This window comes from Chelonia mydas, chromosome 2, assembly GCF_015237465.2.
Source record: "Chelonia mydas isolate rCheMyd1 chromosome 2, rCheMyd1.pri.v2, whole genome shotgun sequence".
Classification (NCBI taxonomy): Eukaryota; Metazoa; Chordata; order Testudines; family Cheloniidae; genus Chelonia; species Chelonia mydas.
Window position 1 is genome coordinate 32,981,525 of NC_057850.1, and position 13,626 is coordinate 32,995,150.

Sequence of the window (13,626 nt, forward strand, 5' to 3'; positions counted from 1 at the left end):
GAACTGATTTGTCTGAGGATGAACTATTGTTCTTTTGTTGACTGATGTATAAGAATTTTTATTTAAAGGAAGTGGATAATGACCATCAATTGATAGAGCAAAGAAAAACATTAAATTACTGGCCAACATTGTCCATGCTAATGGATGTGATCATAAAATACTAGGCTGATTGATCAGAATTCTTCAACTCTCTGTATAAATGCACACCTTATTTCAAAGGCAAATGTAGCTTTATTAAAAAGCACAGAAATGAAAGCCTGGAACAATCACAGTGCCAATAGGGAAAATGTATCTGATAATGAAAATAATGGGGAAATTGCTTCAAGTAATAGTGTTAAAATGATGGAACAGAAAAGAAGAAATAATAATAAATGACAGTTTTAACCTTTCCTTGCAGTATCACACGAAAAATGAAAGGCTGCACAATAGGATGCATTCTTTGTGAAAGTTGTGTCATTTATAAGCACTACTGTATACACATAAAACATAAAATATCTGTTGTGATTATTATGTGCATTGTCTTGTTATATTTAAGGACCACATTGCTATCTATATGTAAATATGGAACTTAATGAGAGCTTTATTGTGAAATCATGGTAGGATGCTGGTCTGCAATTTCAGTACTGGTCATACACTCTCCAGGGATAGTCCCACATGGCCCCATCAGTAGTTTCTCCACTTTATCTATACCTTTTATATGTTGCTTGTCTTCTTAGATTGCAAACTTTTGGGGGCAATGATTATGTCACTATCTGTGTTGGGATACTGCCCGGTATATTGTGGGTACAACCCGGATTTAAATAAGAAATACAAGCCCCTATAAATAATGTATCATCTTTTCTACATTTTGGCTTCACTGTATCTCATTTTCCGGCAAGAATTTATGATAATTTCTTCCTATCCTGTGTAACACTGTTCTACAGGCACTAGGTAATACTTGATCAACTGAAAAAGTACTAATGTTGGAAGACTATTAAGGAAAGTTGTCTTTTTTTGAGTGGACATAATTTTGAAACTAGTATCATTATTTTCATTATTACCTAGGTCTTTTGTAATATGGAGATCACAGGAGGAGGATGGACACTTATACAACACCGAGAAGATGGGAGTCTGGATTTTCAAAAAAACTGGAAAGAATACAAAATGGTAAGGGTGAAGAATTTACAGTAAAGTTAGAAAAGTAATCCCTTGAACCATTAGATTTTAAGCTCTACGTGCACTAACACTCAATTAAAATACAGTATAACCCTGGCAGCATTAAGTAATCAGGTATATTGACTGGGTAAATGTAACCTCAGGACAGGATGCAGAGAGAAAATTTCTAGACACATTAAATGACTTCTTCTTGGAGCAGCTTGTCCTGGAACCCTCAAGGGGAGAGGCAATTCTTCATTTAGTCCTAAGTGGAGCACAGGATCTGGTCCAAGAGGTGAGCTGAACTGCCTGATAATAGCAACCACATTGTAATTAAATTTAACATCCGTGAGAGAGGGAAATGACAAAGAAACCTACCAAAGTAGTATTTTAACTTCAAAAAGGGGAACTATACTAAAATGAGGAAGGTCATTAAAAGGAACAGTCACAAGGCTGAAATTCCTGAAAACTGCATGGAGACTATTTAGAAACACCTTAATAGAGGCTCAAACTAAATGTTTACCCGAAATTAAAAAAAAACAAAACAGTAAGAGGATCATTAAAAAATGCTACCGTGGCTAAACAGCAGAGTAAAAGAGACAGTTAAAGGCAAAAAAGTCACCCTTTAAAAATCGGAAGTCAAATCCTAGTGAAGAAAATAGAAAGGAGCATAAACTCCAGCAAACCAAGTATAAAAGTATAAGAAGGCAGGCCAAGAAAGAAAAGAGCAACACAAGACACAAAAACTCAGAGCAAAAAATTAAGTGGGGCCACTGGATGATCAAAGTATTGACAGAGCACTCAAGGAAAACAAGACCATTGTGAACATAAGAACAGCCATACTGGGTCAGACCAAAGGTCCATGTAGCCCAGTATTCTGTCTTTTGACAGTGGCCAATCCCAGGAGCCCCAGAGGAAAAGAACAGCACAGGTAGTTATCAACCGATCCATCCCGTTGCCCATTTCCAGCTTCTCGCAAACAGAGCCTAGAGACACCATCCTGGCTAATAGCCATTGATGGACCTATCCTCCATGAAGTTATTTAGCTCTTTTTGGAACCCTGTTATAGTCTTGGCCTTCACAACATCCTCTGGCAAGGAGTTCCACAGGTTGACTGTGTATTCTGTGAAAAAAATACTTCCTTTTTGTTTTTTTTTTAAACCGGCTACCTATTAATTTAATTTGGTGACCCCTAATTTTGTGTTATGAGATGGAGCAAATAACACTTCCTTATTTACTTTCACCACACCAGTCATGATTTTATGGACCACAATCATATTCCCCCTGCCCCCTGAGTCGTCTTTTTTGCAATCTGAAAAGTCCAGGTCTCATTAATCTCTCCTCATATGGCAGCTGTTCCATATCCCTAATCATTTTTGTTGCCCTTTTCTGAACCTTTTTCAATTCCAATATATCTTTTTTGAGATGGGATGACCACATCTGCACACAGTATTCAAGATGTGGGCATACCATGGATTTATATAGAGGCAATATGATATTTTCTGTCTCATTATGTATCCCTTTCTTAATGATTCCTAATATTTTATTACCTTTTTTGACTGCTGCTGCACATTGAGTGGATGTTTTCAGAGAAGTAGCCACGATGACTCCAAGATCTCTTTCTTGAGTGGTAACAGCTAATTTAGACTCCATCATTTTATATGTATAGTTGGGATTATGTTTTCCGGTGTGCATTACTTTGCATTTATCAACATTGAATTTCATCTGCCATTTTGTTGCCTAGTCATCCGGTTTTGTGAGATTCTTTTGTAGCTCTTCGCAGTCTGCTTGGGACTTAACTATCTTGAGTAGTTTTGTATCATCTGCAAATTTTGCCACCTTTTTGTTTACCCCTTTTCCCAGATCTTTTATGAATATGTTGAATAGAACTGGTCCCAGTACAGACCCCAGTGGGACACCACTATTTACCTCTCTCCATTCTGAAAACTGCCCATTTATTCCTACCATTTGTTTCCTATCTTTTAACCAGTTACCAGTCCATTAGAGGACCTTCCCTCTTATCCCCTGACAGCTTACTTTGCTTAAGAGTCTTTGGTGAGGGACCTTGTGAAGAATCTAAATGCATTCTTTGCATTAGTCTTCACTGCAAAGAATGCAGGGGAGATCCCCAAACCCAAGCCATTCTTTTTAGGTGACAAATTGAAGGAACTGTCCCATATTGAGGTGTCAATACAGGAGGTTTTGGAACAAATTGATAAATTAAGCAGTAATGTGACAGTAGGACCAGATGGTATTCACACAAGAGTTCTGAAGGAACTCATGTATGAAACTGCAGAACTACTAACTGTGGTATCAAGTATCAGAGGGGTAGCCGTGTTAGTCTGGATCTGTAAAAGCAGCAAAGAGTCCTGTGGCACCATATAGACTAACAGACGTATTGGAGCATAAGCTTTTGTGGGTGAAGACCCACTTCGGACATGCATCCAACGAAGTGGGTATTCACCCATGAAAGCTTATGCTTCAATACGTCTGTTAGTCTATAAGGTGCCACAGGACTCTTTTCCGCTCTAACTGTGGTGTGTAACCTATTGCTTAAATCAGCCTCTATACCAGATGACTGGAGGATAGCCAATGTAATGCCAATTTTTGAAAAAGGCTCCAGAGGCAATCCTGGCAATTACACTTTGGTAAACCTAACTTTAGTAACAGCAAATTGGGTGAAACTGTAATAAAGAACAGAATTATCAGACACATAGATGAATACAATTTGTTGGGGAAGAGTCAACACAGCTTTTGTAAAAGAAAATCATGCCTCACCAATATATCAGAATTCTTTGAGGGTGTCCACAAGCATATGGACAAGGGTGTCCTAGTCAGTATAGTGTATTGGACTTGGAGAAAGCCTTTGAGAATGTCCCCACCAAAAGCTCATAAGAAAAGTAAGCAGCTGTGGAATAAGAGGAAAGGTCCTTTCATGGATCAGTAACTAGCTAAAAGATAGGATACAAACAGTAGGGATAATTCATCAGTTGTTTGCCAGAAGTGGGGAATGGGCGAAAGAGGATGGATCACTTGGTGATTACTTGTTCTGTTCATTCCCTCTGAGACACCTGGCACTGGCCACTGTCAGAAGACAGGATACTCGGCTAGATGGATCTTTGATCTGACCCAGTATAGCTGTTCTTATGTTCAGTTTTCACAATGCAGAGAGGTAAAAATGTATACTGTTGTTTTTTGTGTGGGTCTGGCACCCAGTCAGGGTACCGGTACTGGAGATATGCCACGCTCTCTGGGTTTCAAATTCTGCTACTTCTGTTGTAAGGAAATGCCTGATCGTGAATCTCACTGCCACTGCCCTAAGTGCTTGGAGGAGGCTCACACGAGCATGCAGTTCTAGTCAGCCCATCTCAAAAAAGATATATTGGAATTGGAAAAGGTTCAGAAAAGGGCAACAAAAATAATTAGGGGTATGAAACGGCTTCCATATGAGGAGAGATTTAAAAGACTAGAACTGTTCAGCTTAGAAAAGAGACAACTGAGGGGGAATATGATAGAGGTCATAACATTACAAATGGTGTGGAAAAACTGAATAGGGAAGTGTTGTTTACCCCTTCACATAACATAAGAACTAAGAATGAAATTAATAGGCTGCAGGTTTAAAACAAACAAAAGGAAGTACTTCTTCACACAATGCCCTGTCAACCTGTGGAACTTGTTGTCATGGGATGTTGTGAAGGCCAAAAAATTGGGTTAAAAAAAGAATTAGATAAGTTCACGGAGGACAGGTCTATCAATGGCTATTAGCCACAATGGTCAGGGACACAACCCCATGCCCTGGGTGCCCCAAAACCTCAATTGCTAGAAGTTGATACTGGACAACAGGGGATGGACCGTTCAAAATTGCCCGGTTGTGTTCATTCCTTCTGAAGCATCTGGAATTGGCCACTGTCAGAAGGCAAGACACTGGGCTAGATGGACCATTGGTCTGACCCAGTATGGCTGTTTTAATAGGAATTTGCTGGCCTGCCGTCTACAAAGAGCTTCTTTCCACCCCCTTCCAGGTTCAAAGATCACATCCTCAGCCTTCTCTCAAAGCCCTGTCAAACAAATGTGTTTTGTAGCATGCCTGGAAAGTCACCCATTTCTGCCTATTTCATACCCGGGGGGCAGAGCAATGTCCAGAGTTCTTGAGCCCTCATGGAGAAGACACACCAGCAGCCCCCTCTTTTTTATAATGAGGGTGATCTAGCTTGAGTGCCAGTATTGACTACAAATGTGCCAGTTTGGCCAGGAGAGAGGCAGCCCCTCAGGTAGGCTAGTCAGAGGCTAGTCATAGCCAACACCTTAAATTCCATCTGGAAACCAATGGACAGCCAGTGTAGATCTTGGAGCACTGATGTCTTAGGCTATACGGAAGTCCAGGAAGCTTTGTCTACACCAGGAGTAACTGTTATTATGGAGTCACGGGCTGATGCTGTTGATGTCAATGGGAGTTGCACTCAGCACTTTGCAGGATCAGACCCTTAATTCTGATAGGAGTCTGAAGTTAGAGAGCCTAATATACTTTGTGCATGGGACACAGACACACACACGCCTACAGGACAGCTGGAGAATGAACTTTACAGCCATCCGTTAACCTTACCATTTTATGAAAATCAGAGATTTTTCCATTTGATTTGGTTTGAGTTACTATATTTTCTCTCTTTCCCCAAAAAATGAGCTAGAGGAAGTAGCAGGTACATCCAAAAGATGCAAATTGTTGACAAAATTTTATGCATGTGTGCCCAAATATAATCCCCAGATCTGGGTATATCGACTGGTGCCACAGTCACAAGGAGGGCACATCTCCCCTGCACAACAGCCCTCCCTGTCCTTGTGTCCCTTATAAAGATACACTGCAGTATTCTCAAGCAATACTCAAAAACTCTGCATTTTACAATTGTGATATTGCACTTCTCCTATAATATGGCCAGCATTGGCATTATTATAACTGAGAGGGACAACTTTCAGTCTGGGATAGGACAACACAGCCATCCTCCTGCCAAATTTTGGCTGGCTGTGATGGTCCAGCAGGGAGGACAGTCTGAGGCTGCCATTGCCAATTCTATTTAGCTAACAAAGAAAGAAGTTGCAATTGACACTTCCTACCAGCAGGGGCCCAGTCTGATATAGCTGTGGCTCCTACCTACATCTGGCTTGGGTCCTTCCCAGACTGAACCCCAGCCCTGTAGGCTCTGAAAGTCTGCAGAGCAGTAGGAGCCTGTCCAGGACACGTGGGAACCACCAGGCACAGGGAGGCCACTGTGAAGGGAATTTGAGAAGAGGGGAAAGAAGATGGAAGGATTTGGAGAAGGGGGAAGTGACTGGGGAAGTGCCACTTGAGGAGACACTGAAGCTAAATCTACATTGCACAGTTAACCTGGCATCCAGGTCTCAGCACCCAGGTTAGCCAAGCGAGGAGCGAGCATTCCCACAGGAAAGCCATACCCACTTTGCTGTGTCCTCACCGTTTCTGCTCTCACCTGCATATGTCTGGAGGCTTAGCCCATTGGTCTATGTGCTGAGACGGCTGGGATTATTTTCCTAATAAATTATGGGAGAACTTGTCTGTCCTTTGTGGAGGATTTGCGGGAAGGGCATTGAAAGACTAGCAGCACTTGAGTGATTTAGCCTGCATCCTGCCTGCAAAGTAAGGGGTTTGAGGGTGAGATTGGAGTCTGAGGGAAGGGGAGGTTCTTGCAGAGATGAGACTGGGATGTGGGGGCAGAACAGTCTTGGTTCTGTACTTGAAGCAAATGAGGCAGGGTTTTTGCAAACTATGTTAAAATCAATAAGATGATGGTAGTGAGCTAAGGATAAATGAGGGGAAAACAGTATGCTGCAACTTTATAAGTAGTATATTAATATATGTGCTCAAATTTCTCATGCTGGAGGCATTATAAATCGCTTATGTGTTGGAAAATTTATTTATGTTCAGCAAGTGGGGTATAAGACGTAGAAGTGATCCACTTCTTTCAAGTATTTACTAAAAAACTTGGGTTTTAGGAAATGAAATTTAGTTCCTGGAATGTGGATCAGATATTCTCTGAGCATAGCCTTTTTTGGAAATAAACCCCTCCTTGATAAAGAATTGTGTGACATACCACTTTACTAAATAAACATTTGTCTTTTTAACTGAAATGATTACTCAGATACTTGTCGCATTCAGTGGGTGTTATAGAAAGAGAAAGCATGTTCGGATGTTCTCATTTCTCGTCCTGAGGAGAGAATCTAGTAGGATTTGTAGTGCTCAGTGATAGTAGGTATGGTATGAAAGTAAGTGGATGAGAGTTATGGTGGATATGTATTAATATGATGCTTTGTATGGTGATTGTTAACTTAGTTATCACCAGAATTTGAACCTGGGACAGCTGGAATTAAAGTATAACTTTTTATAGCTTGAGCTAAAGGACAGATTCAAAGCCTATTTGACTTCACTAGGCTTTGGATCAGGCCCAAAGCCCCCTAGCTGGCAGATATCACAGATTCATATCTCTTGAATCAAGTACCAAGGGAGATTTCTGCCACACTGGAAGCAAAATACATTTGTTTCCTTAATTTATAGTATATTTTTGCTACTGAATGGAAAGTTAAATATATTCTTTTGTTTGAATTCAGTCATGCTTTAATTATGCTTTAAAATCCTATCTAGCACTGTCCTCCCTGCACAAATTTTACTGGATAACATCTGTTTCAGGAATTGTGTTGATATGTGGCTATATATTCATGTGTCTACTTTGCCTACAATATTTCAATATGACACTATTAATGTATGTTAACAACACCCATGTGGTGGTCTTTTCAAATCAGAAAGAACAGGAAAAGTTCATTTATACAAAAAAACGGTTAGCTGTTGAATAAAGCAAACTATTATGTATTCCTTACATGTTATGCATCTAATAAATTTTGTTTAATGACATAATGATTCATACCTCACCTTACTGTAGCTCCCACTCTTCACTGGAGCACTGCAGATATTGATTGGATTAGTTTTTGGTTGGTTTAAAAAAAAGGTTAAACAACAGATCATAATCATAGAATCATAGATGGTATCATAGAATACCAGGGTTGGAAGGGACCTCAGGAGGTCATCTAGTCCAACCCCCTGCTCAGAGCAGGACCAATCCCCAGTTATTTTACAACTAAACTATTTTCTGACAACAAAGTAACAAGCCCAGTTTGCCTTTTTTTCACACTCCACACACACTTACAGAGAGCCCATACAGAGCTCTCCCTTCTACAGAAATCCAGTAGTATCTGGGAAAGGGTCTGAACAGAGTAGCCTTCTGTAGGAAGTGAGCTCTGTGTCCATTCCAGTTAAGCAGTATGGAAGTAGCATTTAATGCAGGCCTGGGGAAGAGTCAGTAGATGTCACATAGGGATCTCGGAAGGTCAGCGGCTAATATTCCAACTAGGCAGAAGTAGCAGTTGTTGAAGATCTGTACTTCAAATCTGGATTTCTGTCCTTATGACCCCTGCATAAATTCTGTTTTCCCAGGCTTTGTATGGGAAGTGGGGAATTTAAGTTTTGATTAATCCACTTAAAATAAAAAGTTGTTGCTACCTAGCAAATGCTGCACACGTGACCAAGAGTGTGGGCCCCCAGGGTTCAAACCCCCGGGCTTAACTCGCGGTATTCAGTTCTGCACAGCGAGATGAAACTGACTTTCCAGTCTCATTTTAGTCATTCTAGAAGGTAAATTACAATGTTTAACTCTGAACACCCAAAAACATATATCACAGTATTACTTTAACAAACTGTTTTATCAAAATATCTTATCTTTGGTGCTGTGAAGGACATTAAAGATACAACTACAGATCAGAACATAATTTTCAATCAGAAGAACGTTGTGCATAACCCAATGTGTTGGAAATGGAGACGTCTATTGACCTTATCCTAAAATAATTTTCACAAACATTCAAAGTCCATTCCGTATTCTCAGCTAAGGCACCCGGAGCTGATTATTCTTTATGGCTTCTGGGAAGACATCCCCGCTGTAAAACACTGAATTATTAGATGTTTTCTTCAGTGAGTTGTCTGACAGGAGATGAACCCACAGGATATACTGACTGTGTCTGGTTTCAATTTTTGTTTTGTCTATAAAAAGTCAAAGCTTCCTATGAGCATTATCAGACAAAATAAATAAAGTAAGAGAGATAATTGTTTAATGAACTTGGAGTAACATGATTCAAGTAGAATACGCCTACAGATTTTGCCAAAGCTAATAAAACTCTTTTGCACCATACTTATTATTTTTGAATAAACGTCAACTTTGTGAATTCTGAAGGTCACTTTTAAAAGTTGTCTTGAATTCAGTTTCTTTGTACTCCTGACTGCTTTTGTTATTTTGACTCTGGTAATCACAGTGCAATCAGAGGTGAAGCAAGGCAGACCTTGGGTGGTATTTGTTAACTGGTGTAAATATTATAAAATATTATAATATCACCTCTGGTTCCTAGTAAAATTGCTTTATGGATCAGTGCTGCAGTGAATTATTATGATTATTATTACGATTATTACTATTATTGCTTTTTACAAAGCAGTTGTGCAGTATATCAGAATCTATAGTATTTGCTTTGATATAGGACAGTAGTCACAAACATTTTTTAATCAAATGTATGCAATGGTGTGCAAATAATTACAGGGAGTATTACATCATGTCATTTCTATGCTATAGAGACAAACATAAACTCACTGGCACTTACTCATGAGCCCTTTTCTTTCACTGAACTGGGAGTAACTTTTCCTAAAATACAATCTTTTCTCACATGTAAAGCTTCCATACGTGACATTTCAGCACCAGAAATACAGATTCACTGATGCTGAAATAATAAACAACGGTGTGGGACAGGTGGGCACTGCCAAATTTCTAACCTATATCTGTGACTTAAAGATCTCTATGTTAATTTATATGGATAAGTAATGTTTATACTTCAATCAATTAGATGGCTCATCGGCACTTAAAATGGTAAAGAGCAATTCAAGTACTATTGTTACTCTGTATTTCACAGCAACTTGCAGTGTTGCCAATTCACATGATTTTTGGTGTGTTTCCACATTCCCTGGAGTTATTTTATTAGGTGAGTCTCAGTTTTCATCTAAAAAAATAAGTAATAATTTCTCATGATTGCAGAGAATAACTAGAAAATGTGACCTGAGTGCACTCTGAAAACTCAGAACTTAGTAGGCAAATAAAAAGAATCTGACATTTACTATTTAGTTAAAGTCTTGTGATTTTTTAGGCCAATCCCACGGTTTTGGGGGCCTGACTTGTGGTTTTTAAATGCTTGGACTTGGCAGTACCACATTTTTGCTCCATGCACCAAAGTCCTAGGTTTTCAAATGCGCCATGCAAGATTTCTAAACTTACATCTTTAGCCATATGCATGTCATGCTTCCGAAGGGAATCTTTGTCTTCTATTTGTGTCCCTAGCTGTGTAATGCTTTGCTGTACAAAAGAAATGCAAAACAGCAGACAGTTTAATTCCCAAGAAAACCCCATCCATCACACCCAGTATTTATTATGATGGTTTAATTAGTTAGGATTTATGGATTATTTAAATTACCGAGAGAAATGTCTTGTATGAAGTGAACATATCTTATTCAGCATGGCTTCAAGAAGACCTTCTCTAATAGATCAAAAATATTAGGCAGGTCAGGCTCAGTAACACAACTGATCATTTAAATGATCCTGAGATTTCTAATCTAACTTTTGGTAATACATTACTATATGTCTTTCTAATAGGATTCAGCTTCTGAAAACTAATACGACCACCTCTTTCTTCTCTTTTTTCTTCTTTTGCCCTTCCATTAGCTTCTATTGCAACTTAATTTCCTCCAGTCAGGAGAGCAAACCACTGAGCAATAGATTTTCATTCCAATCTGATGTCTAACGTGAGAGGAGAGAAGGACGTGTAAATCCTTTCCTACTGTGAATGTGAAGAATTACAGTAGAACCTCAGCGTTCGAACACCTTGGGAATGGAGGTTGTTCTTAACTCTGAAATGTTCGTAACTCTGAACAAAATGTTATGGCTGTTCTTTCAAAAGTACATTGACTTAATACAGCTTTGAAGCTTTACTACACAGAACAGAAGGAAAATGCTTCATTTAACCATCTTAATTTAAATGAGACAAGCATAGAAACAGTTTCCTTAGCTTGTCAAACCTTTTTTTAAACTTCCCCTTTATTCTTTTAGTAGTTTAGGTTTTACACAGTACTGTACTATATTTGTGTGTGTGTGTGTGTGTGTGTCTCCGCTGCTGCAAGATTGGGTACTTCCAGTTCCAAATGAGGTGTATGGTTGACCGGTCAGTTCGTAACTCTGGTGTTCATAACTCTGAGGTTCTACTGTATTATTATTAAAAAACAACTTTATGGTGCCTTGAGTTTACACAGATCCAGAATATAAAAAAGGGATATGTTCCATGTCCTGAAAAGGCTACAACCTAAATAAGATAAGACAACATATACAAACATAAGTTACAAAATAGAGCAACTGTTCAGAACAGATCATGCCTTATGGTTATTAATTATGAGCAAAAGGGAGAAGGGATTTCCTGAAGAGGTCTGTTCCAAAGAGAGCTCAGAAGGAGGATAAAGTGTGTGCTTAGTGAACAATAGCAAGGATAACAAAGAAACAAAAATACAAATGTTTTGGATAAACCCTAATGTTGCAAGGCATAAATCAATTACTGACTAGTGGGGTTAGAAAGAAACATTGCTTGTGGGAAGGCTGCTCCATAACTGTGCACTGCAGAGTTTACTGCACCTCCCTCTGAAGCAGGTGGTGCTGGCCACTGTTGAGACAAGACACTAATGAAGAAGAAACGCTAGTCTGATTCTGTATGGCAACTCCTGAGTTCCTAGAACTGGGATATTGTCCCAGGTGTAGGAGCTAGAAAGGAAAAAGCCAAGACTGTGAGGAGGAGGGTAGGAAAGAGAAATAAGGAGAGAGTATTAAGAGCAACATAAAGGAGAACATGACAGAGATAGGTGGGGATGCAATTATGCAAATAAGGGGAAGAAGCTTGTATTTTATTTGGTAAAATATACGTGCCAATAGTGTGGTTGAAGCAGTAGTTAAGGACAGGCACTAAGGACAGGCTTGAGTATTGGGAGGAGAGAGGCCAGAAGGTCGGGCAGTAGTAAGTAGAAGATTACAGTAATCAAGGCAAGCAATGAGGAATGTGGGAAAGAGACAGATTTTGGAATGATTAAAGGGGAGGACTTTCTGAGAGATTATATAGGGGGTGGTAGAGGAGAGAGAGAGAGAGAACGGTCTCCTATAAGATCACCATGTCATTCCATCTGTAAGACTGACTGTAGACTACTCGACTTTGTTTCTTAAAGACTAAGCACTTCATCCCCATGATTCACTTGATCTCCACTGAGGCAAGAGTTCAGAATCCCAAGGTTCAACCTGAGCAAATTTCTTCCTGATACTCCTGAGCCAGTCTCAATTAGCCTATAATACCAGTTGGCTCAGTCTTCTACTCAAATAGCAAGTGGGTACTGGTAGATTTTAAAAGAAAGTGAGTGTTGCTGAAAGTGTTTTATAACGTGCTATAATTATTGATAGGTGATCCAGTTTGGGAATAATCGGAAATCCCTCCCTGCATTCCCAGAACATCGACATATCTTTAAGACCCCATCTCAATCCTTTTAAGCTTAGAATCACAGAATATCAGGGTTGGAAGGGACCTCAGGAGATCATCTAGTCCAACCCCCTGCTCAAAGCGGGATCAATCCCCAGGTTTTTTTTGCCCCAGATCTCTCAATGGCTCCCTCAAGGACTGAACTCACAACCCTGGGTTTAGCAGGCCAATGCTCAAACGACTGAGCGATCCCTCCCCCCAATAGCTGCTGAACTATTCAGATAGGTTTATTTTTCTTTAGGAGTTTGGTTTTGGAACATCTTTGCACTTCCCGAGTGAAATCTTAGCTCCATTGGAGTCTATGGGAGTTTTGCCACTGACCTCAGCGGAGCCGGGATTTCCCCCCGAGACAGCAGCCAGGCCTGGAACCAGACTGTCGCAGTACAGAGAAAGAGGCTGCTCTCGCAGTGTTTCCTTCTAGGATCAGAAGCAGGAGTGACTAAAATATCACTCAGCGCACAATGATTTGCTGCCAATCTTGCAGAAAAAAATCTCTCACAAAATTGTTCCCCATTTAGTCAATTATAACTCCCCAGTATCAGGGAAATCTATTCATGGTTCCTCATTTTGCAATAAATGCACTTTCTGGAGAAGTATACTGAGGCTGTTGATAGCAGAGCATATTGTTCAATTCATCGTCTGAGACTCGGGGAGGGGAGAGGGGTTGAAGACCTACGGGCTAAGGGGAGAATAACTTCCTTTGAAAAACGGTCTGTGAAAATACCTGAGATTTGATGCTGTCTGGTCCATTCCAGAAACAAAACGGTGTGCTTCAGAAGTGTGGTTATGAGCCCAGGGTTGTAATCTCTGGCAGGGACAATTCAGCGATAGGGG

General features: G+C 39.9%; 1 protein-coding gene across 2 annotated transcripts in view; it reads left to right on the forward strand.

Annotated features, from left to right (window-relative positions):
* Nucleotides 1-13,626, forward strand: part of ANGPT1 (angiopoietin 1) — a 206,453-nt gene that overhangs the window by 139,088 nt on the left and 53,739 nt on the right. For both annotated transcript variants that reach the window (XM_043539180.1, XM_007056090.4), the window contains one exon: nucleotides 1,045-1,146. In XM_043539180.1, coding sequence (XP_043395115.1) covers nucleotides 1,045-1,146 — 102 coding nt within the window. The remainder of the gene's footprint in view (nucleotides 1-1,044; nucleotides 1,147-13,626) is intronic.